The sequence below is a fragment of the Rhipicephalus microplus genome, chromosome X (genome assembly GCF_043290135.1).
Source record: "Rhipicephalus microplus isolate Deutch F79 chromosome X, USDA_Rmic, whole genome shotgun sequence".
Lineage (NCBI taxonomy): Eukaryota > Metazoa > Arthropoda > Arachnida > Ixodida > Ixodidae > Rhipicephalus > Rhipicephalus microplus.
In genome coordinates, this window is record NC_134710.1 from 441,018,749 (window position 1) to 441,037,362 (window position 18,614).

The 18,614-nt window shown below is 46.8% G+C and overlaps 1 protein-coding gene across 1 annotated transcript in view; it reads left to right on the plus strand.

Annotated features, from left to right (window-relative positions):
* l(2)37Cb (DEAH-box helicase 16 lethal (2) 37Cb) overlaps window positions 1-18,614 on the plus strand; it is a 211,117-nt gene that overhangs the window by 132,715 nt on the left and 59,788 nt on the right. Inside the window, exon 15 of the mRNA XM_037413162.2 lies at window positions 17-148. Coding sequence (XP_037269059.1) covers window positions 17-148 — 132 coding nt within the window. The remainder of the gene's footprint in view (window positions 1-16; window positions 149-18,614) is intronic.

Consider the following 18,614-nt stretch of genomic DNA (forward strand, 5'->3'; position numbering starts at 1 on the left):
TTAATCTGTGTGACAGGCTCCTGAGGCAGACTACCTGGATGCGTGCGTGGTGACAGTCCTGCAGATCCACATCACCCAGCCGCTGGGTGATATTCTGGTCTTCCTCACCGGGCAAGAGGAAATTGAAGCCTGCCAGGAAATGCTCATGGTGAGGGTGTGGTGCGACCTTCAGAGAAGGGCACTTTCTTGAGGGTTATTTCACATGCACGATACCATGTATTGAGCATGCTGCTGCATCTTCACAAGGCAAAAGAAGTACCCTATTTCCTTGCATGTAACCTGCCCCTGCTATAACCGGCACCCCCAAATGATGAACTGCGAAAAATTTTTTAAGGAAGATGCCCTCACGTCGCCTTAAAATTACGTTCTTTGCATTGCTGTCAAGCGCTGCTGTAAAGTCACCTTCTACATTGAATAGCACCTGCTGTCGCACTAGTTAGGGCATAGCTGAGAAGGAAATCATAGGCGCAGAACGAAGATGAAGGGCGTAGGAGGGACACAGACAAGCGCACTCTCTTTTCCATGTTTTTTTTTCTTTTGTTTTCACAACACAAAAATAGGCTGTCATGAAAACCTATCATGACAGCCTATTAGCTAAGAAAGCGAACTCATTTTCAAACAGATGAAAGACGCTGATACATCCGTCTCTAATTTGCTTAATATACACCGTCTCCACTAGTTCACATGCTGCCTTGTCTTTGCTTCTAAATAAAATACACGTACTGTTTGTTCTGGAAAGGTTCACACAAGCGCTTTTTGCAATGATGCGGCAAATGCGGGCTTGTACCGTTTCTCAGTTGTAGCATATACTCTTTTAGGTGATTGTTTATACAATGCCCCGACTGACCTATGTACACCTTGCTACAACTTAGGGGAGTGTTACCGTATTTACTCGCATAATCCTCGCACTTTTTTTGCCGGAAAACCGATGAAAAGTTGGAGGGTGCGAGAATTACGCGGGGAAAACTTTCTACGAAAACGTACAGAGTGAAAAAGAAAGCGAAGTGGCCGCAAATCTGGATTCTCACCCCAGCAACTAACAGCAAGCTTTAAGAAGTACTAATTAAAACTTACCTCCACAATAAAAGCAGAGGTTCAACACAAGACAAGATTTATTTGAGACACAAAAAGTGGAAGCAAATAGTCGAGAATTAGAATACCATACGCAAAGCTTGCGGGCGTAGCGGTAGCATTGGTCGCACAACAGGAGCCCTCAAAAGGTAAACGTGGGACGTCAGTATTGGGCTGATGGCTATTTAACAGAATTGTCCGCAGTTTCCTTCTTAAGAAATAAAGTTTACCATCAATCCCAGTTTTAAGCACACGGCAGGCCCAACTGCTACTGGTGATGGCTTTCAGCAGCCATCACCAGTAGCGAACACAAAACTCGTAGACTCCGAAGGGCCTACCGGCAGCCCTGTTGTCATTCTTTAGTGCATGATGTATCACTTGCAACTTGAAAGCAGCCGTACAGCTTCAGTATCGCCTCATAACTTGATAAGGTTACCGACGCAACATACAAAACACGCTGCAACGTGCACTGGCCACTTCGGCTTTGTTCTAATTGGATTGAATCTCTGTGCAATAGTACGCTTGATGCTTAAGAGATGGCGTCAGATGGCGTGCGCTATCATCATCATTGGCTGGAAAGAGCAGACGACATTATTGCAGCAGTTTTCGGGGGTGCGATAAATACTCGGGAAAAAAAGAAAACGTATTTTTGTTGGGCGATGTGGGGGTTGCGAGGATTACGCGAGTAAATACGGTATATACAATGCCCTCTGAACACTTCAAAAAGTTTTTTGTGGGGTTCTTGGCACACTCAGCACTTGGTGTGCAAAATGAACGATCACAAATGTGTGAAAGCCTCCAAGAAGCCGAAAACATGACGAGGATTTCAAATCTTGATGCCATGTTCCTCAAAGAATGAGCCATTATGTGCACATACAGAATGATAACAGGGTGCTTTCGCTGTGTCTTTTCACTTGTTGCTGAAACACTGGTGGTCTTACAACAAAATTTTTTTAGTAAAGCTTCACCCACTGAAGTCAGAATGCAAGAAGGAAAGCCAGCCCAAGCAAGCCTGGAAATCTGCAACCTAAAGCTTTCACGAAGATGGGGTTGCAAGACCTTGTTAATTAAGGCTAACTGTAAGTGGGTACTAACTATGGCTCTTTTCACTACTTTAGAATTAGCAGAACGAAATGGTGAAAATTCCATTTGGGCAGAAGGGTGATACATCCAACGCATGTGGTTTTCGTCAAGCATAAGATGAAGGTCTAAAAACTTCAACTTGTCATCAGCAGGATGCGTGTAGGCAAACTGTAGTTCTTGTCCAAGTACACATTAATTATCCACAACATGCACAACCAGTGCCTCCTTTATACTGAGTGCCCGATAAAAGCGTGAGAGAACAAAAGAATCTTCTTTCGGTGCAAGTGCATCGTCTTGTCACCAAGCGCCACTACCCAAACAGGGCAGCGGACGTGGCGGAGTTGGCTATGCGCTTCAGCCGGCGTGGGCCTGGCGCCGCGCTCAAAATAAAACAAATTTATCCTCAATTTTTTCGCGCTCAAACCTGTAACGACGGGTGCATGTTGTTTCCACAGTACCCATGCAGGGTTTATATCGCAAATAGAATCGCTGAATCATGTTACCTAATCTTGCAAAGCGGCAGCTTTCGCACTTTACCCATAAGCAAAAAATAGTACACCAAAAGAGTACTAAAAACATTGCGTTCGATGACATACTTTTATTAGCTGACAAACCAATATGTTCACTCTATAAAATCATGCAATCGCGTGCCTGAATGCGTGAAAAACATGTATTCATCACATTTATGCAGATGTTGAGCTCGAGCTAGTTTCAGTGTGCGACAAGGGAAAAAAGATGCTTTCCTTTAACTTAATTATTAGCTTATCGCTAGATGAATCATCGACGTCAAGCTCTTTAGGTGCAGCGTACGTAACACACCTACTTGTGGACATGATTTCCAAATATTTCCAACATTGACTCACTATGCATGGTCGTTCTCTACACTAGAAAATTAATAAATATGAAGTAATACGAATAGACACATTTAATGGAAACAAAAAAAAAACAACAAAGAACACTTACAGGTATGTATCTGTACATTAATAGCCACTAAGCCTATAAAGCTTCACATATTTTCTGAACAGGGGTTTTTTTTTGCAAAGTGTTTGAAAGCATCGTTCTTGTCACTGACATAGTTCACCAGCAGTAGCTGCAGAAATCTAACAGAGATTAGCTCCATGAGCCTAACTCTGTGAATCTCATCACAGTCTTTGCACTTGAACAAGTTTGAAGCACATGGGCTCGCACAGTGTGATTCACTTGTGTTGACAGTAGCTTTGCCAGAGTGGGGTTTCCCTTCAGGGTACGATCAGCAAATTTCCTTAGCATGTCAACTACAAACAGCAAGTGGTCTCATGGGTTGCACGAGTTGGCTGCCGTTGATGTGTCCATGGAGCAGCAATCATACATATCCTCCACCGATTAAGTAAAATCTGCTGCTGGCAGCAATTCTTGGATTGCTGTGCCGCTCCTGGAGTCATTTCGCGCTGTTGTAGCACTCACTCTTTTGACAATGCTCGCTATACAGTCGAACATGGTTATATCAAACCCATATATATATCGAATTTTTGGGTATATCGAACTCGAAAGTTATCCCCTTGAAATTCCTTTGTAAAAATATAGAAATTTGCACATTTATATCGAACGGTATTTTTAGCTACCTTCGAATATATCGGAACGCCGCACGAGCTGGAAGGTGCGCTTCGGCACTCGCTGCCCCCAACCTTCAACCCCTTGCGATCTTCATGGCAGCACAACTCTGCGCGCTAGTTGGAAGGCATGCTTTGGCACTCGCACCACCCGGCAACCTCCGTGCAGCACCACACTTCCGCCAAAACCCAAAACGCCCGAAACAAAGGTAAGGGCGAGAGGGCTCGGACTGCACAATTTCTAACTTGCAGAAGGGCTTTTTTTTTTTCATTTCTTTTTCTCTCTCATGCATTCTCCACGTACCCATCGGCTCGGAGAGCAGGAACGAAAGAGCCGAGGTCCTCCTCCTTTCACCTTTTAGTATTTGTTGCTGTTTTGTGAGTTTTGATTAGCCAAGCACAGCTCATGCCTTTTGCTGTGTTGCCCTCGCAGGTGGCCATCATCTCGCGAGCGCTGTGTTGCTTCCATATGCGCGTCGCCTACGTACCACCGCATGTGCAGCATTTCTCTTTTTTTTTTAGGTGCTGCGTTGTGCTCCCAGCTGGGCTGCAGAAATTAGGCGCCTTCTTCTTCTTCCAATCACTACCACCACCACCATTTCTCTTTTGAAGGTAAACATTCGACAGAAGTCTGTCTGCTTGGGTATGAAACTGGGAGATGATTTAGACTGGTTGGAGTCTAAATCGTCTCCCAGTTTCATACCCAACCAGACAGACTTCTATCGAATGTTTACTTTCAAGTCAGTCAGCCAAGACTTCGGACACGACACAATGCCGCTCGTCAAGCGCTACATACGCATAAAGGAAGGCATCTCAGTCTTCAAAACTCATCTCGACTTTAGCCGCACCTGTAGAGAAAGGAAAGTCGTTCCTCAAAGCCTGCGCCTAAAACGACCTGTCCCGACCCATGCGTGCTTAGAAGTCGTCACAAGAGCCGAACAATGACTGATCAACGCCCGCCTTCTTGAAATTAACGCCTCTCTACGGAAAAGAGAACTGGACCTGTTCTTCGCCAAGCGTCAACTTGAGCACCGCATCCCTGAGTTGATGTCTGCTGCGGTCTATGCATTCGCGGACTCCGTTGCGGCATCAACGGCAAAAAAAGCACCGGACCACTCAGAATAAGAAACTCTCCCACCTGTTGGACCAGAGTTCCACCCAAAGCACCCAAAATTCCAGGTTTGTCACCAATCTTTCATCTCGTCCACTCACTGATCGAGAAACTTCTGTCCTGGCAAAGGGACATGGCTATAACATGTCAATGACGCTCCGTCTACCGAAACTTGTCGCGGCTGTAGAGAAAGCCGTCCAAAGCGTGAGGCCGGGTGCCAGAGAAGAAATTAGGCTGAAATCAATTGGGATCCTTTCGAAATTACCGTCACAAAGAAAAAAGAACTTTACCACGGAGGAGAATCAGCCACTTAAGGAACTCCGACGGGATCGAAGTATTGTCATCTTGCCCGCCGACAAGGGCAATTCGACGGTGGTGTTGGACAGCGAGGACTACGATCGGAAGGTTTCAGCTCTTTTAGAAGGGGACGCATGTACTCAGCTAGTAAAAAACCCAACGAAGCAAACCCAGACACAGCTAAACAAGCTACTCTCGGAAATTTTCAAGCATTATCCGAATCTCGGAACACTTTACCTGCGACTAGGTAACCTGCCGTAACTGAGTTTTTATGGACTACCAAAAATTCACAAGCCTGACGCCCCCCTCCAACTGATTGTAGACTTCCTCCCCATGCCGAGCCCTTTCAAATTTTCTACACCAAATCTTCGCCTCATTAACCCAGAAGACACCAACTCATGTCCGTGACGCCAGCCACTTCGTGCAGCTAGCGTCAGATGTGAGCATCGGCGATGACGAGAGCATGGTCTCATTTGACGTCATTTCATTGTTCACCAACGTGCCAGTTACCTTAGCTGTCTCCGCTGCCCGTGCTGCGCTTGAGGAGGACGCAAGCCTGAGTGAAAGGACTTCTTTGGCGGTTGACGAGCTCTGTCGTCTACTAGAGTTCTGCCTTTCCAGTACGTACTTCTCCTACAAAGGAACTATTTTCAGGCAGAACAGTGGAACCGCGATGGGAGCTTCCATCTCCGTCACGATGGCAAACCTGACCATGGAGTACATAGAAGAGAAAGCACTCGGCTCCTTCTCGCTGCGACCTAAGCTTTTTTTGCGTTATGTGGAAGATTGCTTTTACGTCATTAAGGTGGCTGAAGTTGAAAACTTCGATCAGACAACACCTAAATTCCGTGCACCCAGCCATACAATTCACGACCGAGTGTGAAAGTGACCACTGCCTGCCCTTTCTTGACGTCCAGGTGGCAAGAAAGCGCAACAGCCTGGAGTTCTCCATTCATAGGAAGCCAACCCACACTGGCTGCTACCTTCAATTCGATTCATCCCACCCCGCCTGCCACAAGGCCTCGGTTGTGACCACGCTACTCGAGAGAGCTAGGAACTTGTGCTCTAATGACACTGAGCGAAAGAAAGAGGAGGCCCACGTAATTGCTGACCTCAGAAAAAATGGATACCAAAAAAACTTCATTCCAGCGGCCACCCGCCGCGCAGAGTAACAGAAGATACGAAAACACCAATCAACCTTAACTGGCAGCCCTCCGAAACGCATACCGGTTCCATACGTTCAGGGAACCAATGAGATGTTGACGCAGATCTTCAGGAAGGAAGGGGTCCGCATCGCGCACGTGCCTTCGTGTACGCTGGGCCGCCTCCTCCCCCGCCCGAAAGACCGGCCAACAATGGACAGGAGCCCCAGTGCCGTTTACAAAATTCCGTGTGCTGAGTGCCCCTCGTCCTATATCAGCAAAATGAAAAATCTACCGGAATGACTGAAGCAACACGCCAACGATGTGCGGAAGTTCTACAAAGAGCGCAGCGCAGTTGCCGAACATGCTGAGACGTTGGATCACAAAATAAATTTCGAAGCGACGGCCATCCTTGAAAGCGAGCCGAACTGGAGGAGAAGGTTGTTACTCGAGTCGTGGCTCATACAGAGGACAGCACATAATATCAACCGCTCTCTCAGAACCCTTCCCCCAGTGTATTCACACGGACTGCGCTCCACGGCAAAACGAGAGAGAGGGGGGGGGTCAATAGCCACCCCGCAAGTGCTTTGAAGACGACGCTGCTACGTAGCCTCCGCAGTCACCACTGAGGAAGAAACCAAGGCGGTTCTGAAACGTCAGGTTTCTTCAAAACTTTTGGTTGAAGTCTAAATCATCTCCCATTTCTCCTTCGCGTGCGTGGTGTGCAAAGTCGCTGCGGACTCCCCGAATTGTCGACTTCTGGTGCATCTATGGCCGACATCAAGAAGCGCAAGACCCTTGACTTTGCAACGAAGTTGAAGGCTATTCAGCGTCCTGAGGCGAGCGAGAAATGTTCGACCTTCGTGGACTTCGGGATACCACGGAGCACTCTGAGTACCTTGTCAAAAAACAAGGCAGATATCAAGCCAAAGGCAGCGGAGCAGCGAACAGTGGGAGCCTGCAATGTGTGCGCTTCTGCCCACAGGAATGTAGAAAAGGCACTCTATGCCTGGTTTTTAGAAGTGCGCACGAAAAACATTTCGGTGGATGGCCCGATACTGATGGCCAAGGCTAAATAGTTTGCCGCTGAACTCGGTGAAACAGCTCCACCGACAAAAGCAGGTGGCTTCACCGACTTAAGCAGCACTACAACATCATTGGCAAAACCAATTCTAGTGAAAGTGAGGCTGTCACCAGCCAGGACATCCAGCAGTGGATGACGAAAAAGTGGCCGGAAGTCTCCTGGTCATGCTCCCGCAGCATGGATGACATACCTGTAACACTTCTCAGACATCTAATGCCATGACCGCATAACTTTAGTTTTTCTTTATTTTTTTAGCACATCGCAAATGTTTGCAAATGACTTTACACGGCTGCTACTGCTAGATACCACATCTAAACAAAAATTATATGGTTTTCAATAACCTCAACGCAGCACATCGATAGAGTACGCAGCTTCATGTCAGCAGAATGAGACTTGCCTCGAGGCATAGGTCATACACGGTATGTCACGAACCTGAGGAATTAATTTCTTAGTGAATCAGGCGTCCTCGTCTTCCATCATCTGCTTTACATCATAAACTTGACTTACGAGCTTTGCTCCTTTTATCTTAAACGATAAAGCACGACAAAAACAGGAAAAGGAAGGAAAAGACAAACTACAGCATAAAAGTACACCAACACGCCCAATTGTCCCTTCTGATTTACTCCTTTTGTTGCATTCGCTTCTCGAAAGTGTATGTCCAGCTCAGAGATCTTTATGAAGCCGCACTGCAGGCGGTACAATGTGAGGTGACTCGAACGCGTCGCGCACTCTCTACACAAGCACGTAAGCGAGCGGCAGTGCATTGGCGGGAAGGGAAAACGCGCGATATACATCCCCGACTTCTACTTTTCTTCCAGAGATGGCCCTGCCTGTTCAGAGTCGCAGCGCCACCATGTGTTACTTTGGCTTCCTATTGCAGCAAGCCATCATGGTCATGTGTCCGCGTTAGCAGGTATTTTCTGAAAAGAAAGCCCTGCTGTTTTCTTTTTCTCGTCGGATTTACATAATGGCATACAACAGTAGGCCATCGTGAGGCATGCTACGCACTTGTCGGCAACTATCTTGCAAAGCGAAGAAGAATGTTGAACAAGCTGTAAGCAACAGCGGCTCGCGACCAATGTGCCCTGAGACAGAATGGCAAATGGCGGGCGCGGCAGCCAAGACGGCTGGTACCCTGTTTGCCCAGCGCCCCTTAGTGGCGGCAAGGAGAACTAGCTTTCGACAGTCGCCACAGGTGTTGTGCCCAGCACAGATTTTATAAAGGAGGCACTGTCATCACACACACAGAGTAAGCCTTATCTTGCCCTTTTTTCAGAAGAAGCGAAAAAAATCGTCGACGTGTCTGAATATGTGCACATGGTATGCTAAATACAAGGCGCATGTGTCCGTGTTCTGTCTTTGTCCTTCGTCTTCATTCTGTGCTTACAATTTCCTTCCCAGTTTTGCACACTGAAATTTGTGTGCTAAAAGCTCCCTGGCCTTTAATCCAAACTTGCTGTAGTTTTTATTTGGGTAATACACGACAAAGTATACAGCACTCGCCACTCCTTCTGGAGTAGTGGTACTGTGTGCTCCAAAAATGGCAGAAGGTCCCCACCTTGAGAAAGGGCTATGACTCCTTGGCTTGTGTAAATGTTCTGTATTTTCAAAAATCTTGCCGATAGGTTTTTCATTTAGTTTATTAGTACTTCAAGGATCCCGAGGGACATTACATGAGGGGTGGGCAAAAAAAACATAATAGATGAAATAAAAAGAAAGCAATGCAGCACTAACAATACCAACATAATAGAAAAAGAGCAGTAAATCATAATTACAAAGATAAAACATAGCTTGTACAGCGGTTTTAAATTGGGCAAATTGGGTAACATGACGATTTGGGTGGGAATGTCGTTCCAGTCTTGCGCTGTCCGAAGAAAAAATGACTTCTGGAAGATCTTTGTTTTTGGGCGCACAGGATATACGGCGTTGGGGTGAGAATGGCGAGATGTACGATGTGCAGGTCTAATGAATGCATTGCCTGGTGGCAAGGTTGGCCTCAGATTGATCTCGGTTTCATGACATAAAATTTGCTTTGCCATTTAACAAACCTCATGTTCAAGACTCGAAATCAGATAATTCGTTTGCAGCCATAAACTGATTTTTTCCAGTCAGTCTATAAGTATTTGAACAACATTGAACTGCTGCTCTCTTTTCTCTGAAGCTAGCATACAGGTGGGACTTAAATTTAAAATAGTGTGCAGTGTATCACTTGATTTTTTTTTTTTCCATAAATTATCTGTGTGCACAAATCAATGAAAGTGGCAACAATGAACAGCATTCTTGCCATTCTTGCTGTTCCCTTTCACTTTCACATTTGTTACTGAGGTAGTTTTTGGGCTCTTTTGGAGCTGTGTAGGCACTCTTTCATATTAAAACCAAGCTGGAACCTTTGTTGCCAGCATGCAGTGAAGCCACGCCGCGGTGGTCTAGTGGCTAAGGTACTCGGCTGCTGACCCACAGGTCGCGGGATCGAATCTCGGCTGCGGCGGCTGCATTTCCGATAGAGGCGGAAATGCTGCGGGCCCGTGTGCTCAGATTTGGATGCACGTTACCCCAGGTGGTCGAAATTTCTGGAGCCCTCCACTACAGCATCTCTCATAATCATATGGTGGTTTTGGGATGTTAAACTCTACATATCATCATCAGAATGTAGTGAAGCAGTGTTGGTCGGGCCTAACATCTCAGGTCACAACGAAAGTTTGCTTTCGTGCCAATCATAGGGTTTTCTAAAAGTAACTAGTGGGGACTCTCGTGCTGCGATCGTCGACCTTAGAGTCATGGGTATGACATGGATTTGCCTAGTCTTCATGCTTGTGGGTGGCGAACGCACTTATGGCTTTGTTTATTGCTGTGTTTTAGTTTTGTTTCAAAGGAAAAAACAAACCGTTTTTCACTTTCGTGACCCGATTTGAAGTGGTAAGCCTAGAAGATTAAGGTGTTGAAGTGTAGCTGCCGAACATTTGCCGATTGTTGTTTCGTGACAAAGCAGCTTCAAGCCACGCAAAGCCAGAAGGAACGTAAAGTGCGAAGACCAGGCAAATCCATGTACTACCCATAATTCCTATGCTTGCTGAAGCGCTATGTGTTGCAGCTCTCACAGACACTAGTGCTAAAGTTCCCCCTAGTGCAGTGGTTCTCAGCTATGGATGTGTCAGAGACCCCTTGTGGACTGGTGGAAGTGATGGGGGACCCCTTGAAGGGGAGAGAAGAGAGTACGTAGGTAAATTTACACGACTGAAGTGTAAAACAGGTGCCTTTTATTGCTACCAAAAACATCAAACAAAGGTGTTACTACATTTTGAACAGTTAATAAATTCTTGGCACAGTCGCGTTTAAACAAAGTTGCATGTGTAAAAAAAATTTAAAAATGTTTAAAAGCGGCTGACGGTCTCGCAGATCTTAGAAATGGCTTTGCGGACCCCCTATGGTCCGCGGACCCCCATTTGAGAACCACTGCTCTAGTGTATATTCAGGAAACTCTATGGTGCCAACGATGGTAGCCAGCTAGCCTACATGCTTGCTGCTCATAAGTTGCTCAACAGTGTGGGTGTGCTATCACCTCCTGTAAAGTGGTTTTTTTCTTCATGATGAATGTGCATCCGGCGGATTAGTCGCCGTTATTTTCGACACCAAGCAAGAGAAGACAATGTGGTTGCACGTTTGTGCCAGCAGTGCTGCTTGGCAGGAATGAGGCTATCTGGCTGCTTGAGTGGATGGAATTCCCTTTTGGGGTTAGGCAGCATTTGTGGATGCATGGGTCTCTTGGGTTCATGGGGGCAATTCTATAGCTCAGTTCTGCGGACTTGTGCAAACGTAGTCAAAAGTCAAACATAGGCGATGCTGTACTTGTGGCACATTTTGTGTTATATTGTCTGTGTGTTTTAATGGCATTATATTTGATTATTCCTCACTGAATGGTTAGTTGTTTAATTAATTCCTTTGTGTTTGCGTTTGCTGAACCGCCTGTGTCCATGTGTTCAATGATCACAGCTTTTCGGGACCCCACAACAGTGATTGATAGAGACGAGAATTTCGGCAAGTGCCTATTCTGTTCCTTGCGCTCCTATCACATCATTTTGATGCATGAGCACGAACTAGAGGCCGAAAAAGCTTTTATAGAGCCTATAAAATCATATTTCTTGCATTTGTGTCTAAATATTTACAAATGCCTATAAATGCCTATTTTAAAAATTTATGCTTATAGGAACCCTATTCAGCCTGGTGCAGTTTGGGACCGTTAGCTATATTGCTGTGCAATAATGCCACCTAGAGTTGTGAGCCAGCAAGCCCTAGCGAGCCGAAAAGGGCAAAGAGAACAAAGAAGTGTGTGTTAGCGCTTCGTTTCAGCGTAACGCGTCAAGTAATCAGTTGGGACGATGATCCACTTGTTTCCAGAGTGAGACAAAGGAAACGGTCCAAGGAGGTCCATTCCAACTTGGTCAAACGGCGTACGCAGTGGGTCGATGGGTTGTAGGCGGCCTGCAGGCTTTACTGGTGGTGACTTGCGACGCTGACATTCGCGGCATCCTTTCACGTAGCGTTTGACACAAGCTGCGAGTTTTGGCCAGAAATATAGCTGTCGTACCCGGTCGAGCGTCTGTGAGTATCTCAGATGGCCGGATGTCAGCTCATCATGGCAGGCTAATAGGATATCATCACGAAGGTCTCGAGGAACGACTAGAAGATAAGATCTGTTGCCGGCACCGGTGTTTTTCTTGTATAATATGCTGTGTCATAAGCAAAATGACGGCCACGTACGGGAAAGTGGATGAGGAAGAAACGCGGTGCTGCCTTCTAAATGATCGATGATGGGCCTTAACTCGGGGTCCGCTCGTTGCTTACTGAGGAGATCCGCCCCACTGAGAGTCCCCAAGAAGGCGCTGTCGTCTTCTACAGCTGTATGGTGGGATTCCAGAGGTGCTCGTGATAGCGCGTCGGCGTCTTCATGCTTTCTACCCGATTTGTATACGATGGTGACATCAAACTCCTGAAGTCGCAGACTCCATCGTGCTAATCGCCCAGAGGGGTCTCCGAGGTTAGCCAACCAACATAAAGCGTGGTGATCAGTCACAACTTTAAATGGGCGTCTATAGAGATAAGGCCTGAACTTTATAATCGCCCATATTACTGCGAGACATTCCTTCTCTGACGTTGAATAGTTGGTTTCTGCACGTAATAATGTGTGGCTCGCGTGGGCATTTACACGTTCGGTCCCATCTTGTGTTTGCACCAAGATAGCTCCGAGACCAATGTTGCTTGCGTCAGTGCACACCTCTGTGTCAGCGTCCTCATCGAAATGACCAAACACAGGAGGGGAAGACAATCGATATTGCAGTTCTGCAAAGGCAGTCGCTTGTTCGTCAGTCCACAGAAATGGGGTGTCGTCACGCAAAAGTCTGATGAGTGGCTCCTCAATCTTAGAGAAGTTTTCGATAAAGCGGCGATAGTATGCGCAGAGCCCTAGAAATCGTCGAAGACTTTTCTTGTCTGTCGGAGCTGGAAAAGCGGCCACAGCGGCAGTCTTCTCGGGATCGGGCCGAACGCCTGCAGCGCTCACAACGTGACCCAGAAACTTTAGTTCTTTGTAGCCGAAATGGCACTTCGCAGGCTTGAGGGTAAGGTCGGCGGATCGTATAGCTTCAAGAACACTCCGAAGGCGATGAAGGCACTCGTCAAACGTTTTTGAAAAGACAACGACATCATCTAGAAAGACGAGGCGACTTTTCCACTTGAGGTCAGCGAGAACGGTATCCATCATTCGTTGGAATGTGGCCGGAGCGGAACAGAGGCCGAATGGGAGCACTCGGAACTCATACAGGCCGTCAGGAGTTACAAAAGCCGTTTTTTCGCGGTTACGTTCATCGACTTCAATTTGCCAATAACCACTTTTGAGGTCGATTGAGGAAAAGTACTTTGCTCGCCTCAGCCTGTCAAGAGAATCGTCCACTCGAGGCAACGGGTACACGTCTTTTTTTGTGACGTTATTCAGCTTCCTATAATCGACACAAAAGCGAAGTGTACCATCCTTCTTCTTTACAAGGACCACTGGCGATGACCAAGGGCTGTTTGATGGCTGTATTACACCGTCTTGAAGCATTTCCTTCACTTGCTTTTGAATCACGCGTCGTTCGGTTGGTGAAACTCGATAAGGATGTTGCCGTATAGCGTGCGCGTCGCCGTAGGTGATAATACGGTGTTTTATAATCGATGTCTGACAGATTCTCAATAAACGTGCTAAACAGGTGTGAAATTCTATCAACAGGTCATTGAGCCTTCGTTTGTTTTTGTCAGAAAGCGTTGGATTTATGTCGACACATCGGAGAGGTGCTTTGGCATTATCGGTTGCCTCGGAAGCAAAATACTCAGTCACATTGGTTACTGGGTAGGCATAGGCGATGACAGTACCAGTGAAAAGGTGTCAGTGCTCGTAGCTGAAGTTTGTAACAAAAACCTCGCAATGGCCAGCTTGGAGGTCTACTAGGCTTCGTGCTACGCAGACACCTTGGAAAAAGAGTAGAGATTGATTGCTCTCCGCCATCATTTCACCGTGTGCTGATTTGTTACACGCCACTTGAACCATAACACTTGAGCGCGGTGGTATCATCACAGCATCGTCAATTACAGGCAGACATACTCGATCGTGGCTGGGATTATACTCTGGTGTGGCGCTTTTTGTTGAAAACGTGACGAGGCGTTGTCGAATGTCGATGATAGCACTGTGCTCCCTCAGGAAGTCCATGCCAATGATCAAGTCTCGAGAACACTGACGGAGAACGCTCAAGCTGACAACAAAGGTTGAATCACGAATCTGTATTCGTGTTGTGCAAATGTCGAGTGGTGTGACGATGTGCCCGCCAGCAGTACGAATAGTTTGTAACAATGGCGGTTCAACCTAGTTCTCTATTTCAACCTACTTCTGGGAGCAACTGCCAGCAACAGTGAAGTGAGACATGCTGGTGAGCATTTAGACGCTGCACTGGCGTGGGGCGTGCAGTTGGTGAATGCGAGACCGTGAAGAGCGGTCAGTGGAATGGAGGGTGAAAAAAAAAGAAATGGAAAGAAAGATCTAATCTGCATGCGGCTTTGGTTATTTTGTCATTCACTTCTTAAGTGTTCACTGCAGTAGCATTGCCAGAATTGTTTTCGGGGGGTGGTGTGGGGGCATTCAGCAATGCTTTATGTATGTTTATGCATGCATTTGCATGTACGTGTATATTTTTTAAAATTGAATTATATTTTAAAATAAGGTCAAACACCGAACTTGGCTGGAGAGCCTTTTCATTTTTATACAGTCGAGCCCGCCTAAACGAACCAGAGCGTGACGCGGCATCCGTTCGCTGTATCCCGAAATTCGTAGTAAATTAAACACAACTTTTTTTAAAAAGTTGTGAATGAAAGCACAATCTTTTTTGCCCCAAAAAGTCCGTGATGCACGTGTTTCGAAGAGCAAAAACGATAAGGGCGGTCTCGAGTTCTTTTAAAACAGCAGGGTGCTCTTTCGCCGAGGTCCGTGACATAAGCTGCATGAGGCACTGGCTCCAAAGTTTCGTCGTTCTCACAATCTGGTTCCTCCAAATAGCTCTCGCCACGTACTTCATTCACAATGCCCCAATCCGTGCATGGTTCCGCAGTGTCTGCATCATCATCGGCCGTAATTAAACCATCACAACAGATGTCTCACCCGCTCTCCCAGGTCGGAGTTGACGACGCGCTGCCACAAATCGCCGCCGCAGTTCGGAAGCTTCAGGCTCGGCATCGAGCCCGACGTCGTACGAAGTCGATTTCGCGAAAACAGTTTCGCGCCCATGTAGTCGTCACCGCCGCCCACAAAATATTCACCATCTCCACGGCTGAATACCGGCACGCCAGAAGGGGCAAGTTGGCTGCCAGGTGGTCAACAACTATGAGCAAGCGCTCTGCAACGCGGCACCTAACGCGTAGATTACGCTCAAGCCAAGCGGTCACACTATCTACGTTTTGTTGAGCGGCAGGAAAAAGCATGCTAGTCCTCCCGTCGGCCATCATGACCACACACGCACACCAAGAGAGAGCAAGACGCGCACACGCGACACGCATGCCAGCACGCGTGGAACAGCTCTGGGCCCATTTCCAGTCAGAAAACGAAACTAATTTGAACCTTCGTGGCGGGCGTCACGGAGCGATGGAGACAGGCAAAGGGGTTGTGATCAAGAGAGAAGAGCAGACTTGCGAGAGAAAGGCAAGGAGTTGCGATAAAGGGAGGGGAAGATGCGGCAGGAGGGCGACCTTGGAAACCAAAACACCTGGGAAGGAGGCAGGTTTGGTAGCTTGCATGAAAGGTCCGCGAAACTCGCACGTAGAAAAACTTGGAAAGAGTGCCTGCGCGCGCAGAAGTCAAAGCATGGCCGCCTGGATCGGTGCGCGCAGCGTTGTTCAAAGAATTGGCGGCCGTGGTCAAAACATCGTTTTATTGCGCCGGCGGGTTTGCATGGCCTCACGAACTTTGATATTTCGCGATTCGTTCCGCACAAATCAACAGCCGTTTTCAAGCTCCCACACGCGTGCGGAGACATGCTGAGACGAGTGCGAAGTGAGCGAGAACAAGTCCTAAACACCAAACGAATTGCAAATTATCAGAGTCGGTGGGGTAGCATACGCGCATGCACTAGACGCAGACTATCGAATGCAGTTGGTGGCCGACGATGTTGGTAAATGGTCTGGTCACTCCAGGCCTGCAACGCCAACGACAGTACCAGCGATCAAAAACAGGGAAGATGGCCGACCGGTTTTCGAAAGATCGGTGGCACTGTGAAAACACGGGCCTCGTCTGGCGATGCGGGGTGCTCAGAGTAGCAGGGGGACAAAGTACAAAGGGGTGCGAACAAAAAGCAGTCGAGGCATGGAGGAAGGAAACAACTTTCCTTCCTCCATGGGTTGGGGAGAGTGGCAACTAATAAGTCGCGGAGGCAGGATCGGCATTTATCTATATGAATGTATGGGCCCCTCGCCGATGCCTGATCGGTGGTCAAAATTGGTAAGTCGGCAGACCGTTGACTTCATTCGCTGTAACCGATCAGCGGCGCTCGGAGACGTTCGTTGTAAGTGCAATTTTGTGCCATTGAACCAATGTATATTTTCACGGTCATGCGGATATTGTTCGTTTTAAGCGAAAGTTCGTTTTAAGTGAGGCAGTTATATGTGGGCTCGGCAGTATCACATGCGAAACTAGTAAGTTCAGGGGTGGTGAAGGGGTTCAACTTCTCCGGTTTTTTGGTTACACCACTGGTTCACTGCAAGATGAAAAATTTGCTGCTCACAATTCAGGCCGGCCAATAAAAGGGATTTATTCTTTCTGTTTTTTATCGGTCTGGCTATCCGCTACTGCTCAGCCTTTCTCAGTCATGTAAAAAAGACACCTAGGAGCGTGTTCATTCGACTGTGGACACTTGACCAGGGGTGGCAGTGCTGTGTCAATTGCGCCAATCTGACCTGCTGTGCCGAGCTATGCATAAATGACAATTTTCGAGTACATTGTCAAACTTAGCCGAGTCCTATCATCGACTGAGCAACACACGTTATATACACGAAGTACGCAGATGCATTCATATTCTGTATAGTTCAGCCATGTCGTATTCGGTGCATGCATGTAATGTGTTTGCACCGTGGATGAACTTAACACCATGCATAAATTTTGCACCACATGAACAAAATGCACGGATCTTGTTTCTTTTTAGCAGTGAAGCTGTTAGTCTAAGTGTAAAGACGGCAGGGGTGTTGCAAAAAACTCGCCACGTTGTTGCCGAGCAATCACAGATCACAGCACATGCTCTGCATTGGAGTTCCACAAACCACAAAAACTGAAAAAAAGTCAGTTTTTTCTCGAGGGCAAAACAATAAATCGAATAGCAACAAATTGAATGTTATGCAAAGTGAGGCTGGCAGCTAGCTGTGTTAAATCTTATATAGCGTAACTCTACAAAATGCTGGTTTGAAAATACGGTCGCTCTAGGGATAAATCCTCTTTTCGCACAGTCTCTTCACGTTGAGAACCCAGTTTGTAATAGGGTTTATGAGCCATGCGCTGATGCTTGCCGAGATAGCGTGCTACCATTTCGGGAAGAGGGCGCTTGCTCGGTCCACACCGAAATTCAGGATGGCAGTGGGACACTTGCTTATAATAAAAACCCATCCATGTGTCTAATGAAATGGCTTATTTAGAAAGCGCTTCATAAACAACATTAGATACGCATTCAGTGTAATCATTCTTGTGGTTCTTTTTACACAAACAGTGCTCGTGTTGAAATGATCACCAGGCCTGCACGGAACGTATAGCACAGTCACAGGGAAAGGTGGAAGAGCAGCCTTTCAGCGCTTTTAAACACTCTTTGGATAACTTCTATAAGCACGCTTTCAATGTACCCACTAGGCCATTTTTTATCATAATTTTTGTGCAGTAGGGAGGCGTTCTCTATGCCATCTTTCATCATTCTTTGGAGAAGCGTAGTATCTGCTACACACTTGCAAGGAATTTCGTGCAATTTTTCGATGCTGTGGCTGATGACGATGAAGAATTATGCCCGAAGTTCTTGTAATGGGTCAGAGCACTTGACCGCCCACTCGTTACACACTTTGCCTTGTGTTAAGCCTTGTTGTTCTTGTGCTGTCCTAGTATGCTTTATTACTCATATTAATACGATTCCTTTCCTGACATCAAGCCTGCCTAAGGTCAATTTGAAACGGATTTTCTAGCACCAGCGTGGCTCTGTGGTAGAATACTGGACTGGCAAGCAGGGTACCCGGGTTCGAATCTTGTTGTGTCTGTGGGGTTTTTTATTTATTTAATTTTTTTTATGTCGGGCAATAGTGGTTACGGACACTAACGGCAGACAACCTTGGTGCACGCGACCTTTGTTGTGATCTGATAATAGCTTTCGCTGTTAAAGAAGTGGCCACAGGAAAGAGGGGGGCTTGCTCACTTTTTGGCTCGGACTTCATATCTCCCCAAAAAGGGAGTGGGGGGCGCTTGCTCGGCATTTTACGGTAGGTTAGAGTAGTACAGTATAACGTGGACAGTCGTTTTGTCGACTGCTTAACTGCTTGCTGCTGCACCTCTCTCCGCGTGCGTATCGAGATGTCCTGCACTTTGCTTGTGCATAGTGGGGTCAGGCTTTTCAGAAAAATTACACTAAAAAGCTTCTATTTGAAAACCATACATTCTTGACTCTTCATGAAAAGTCTAGGATCATTGCTGAAGCTTC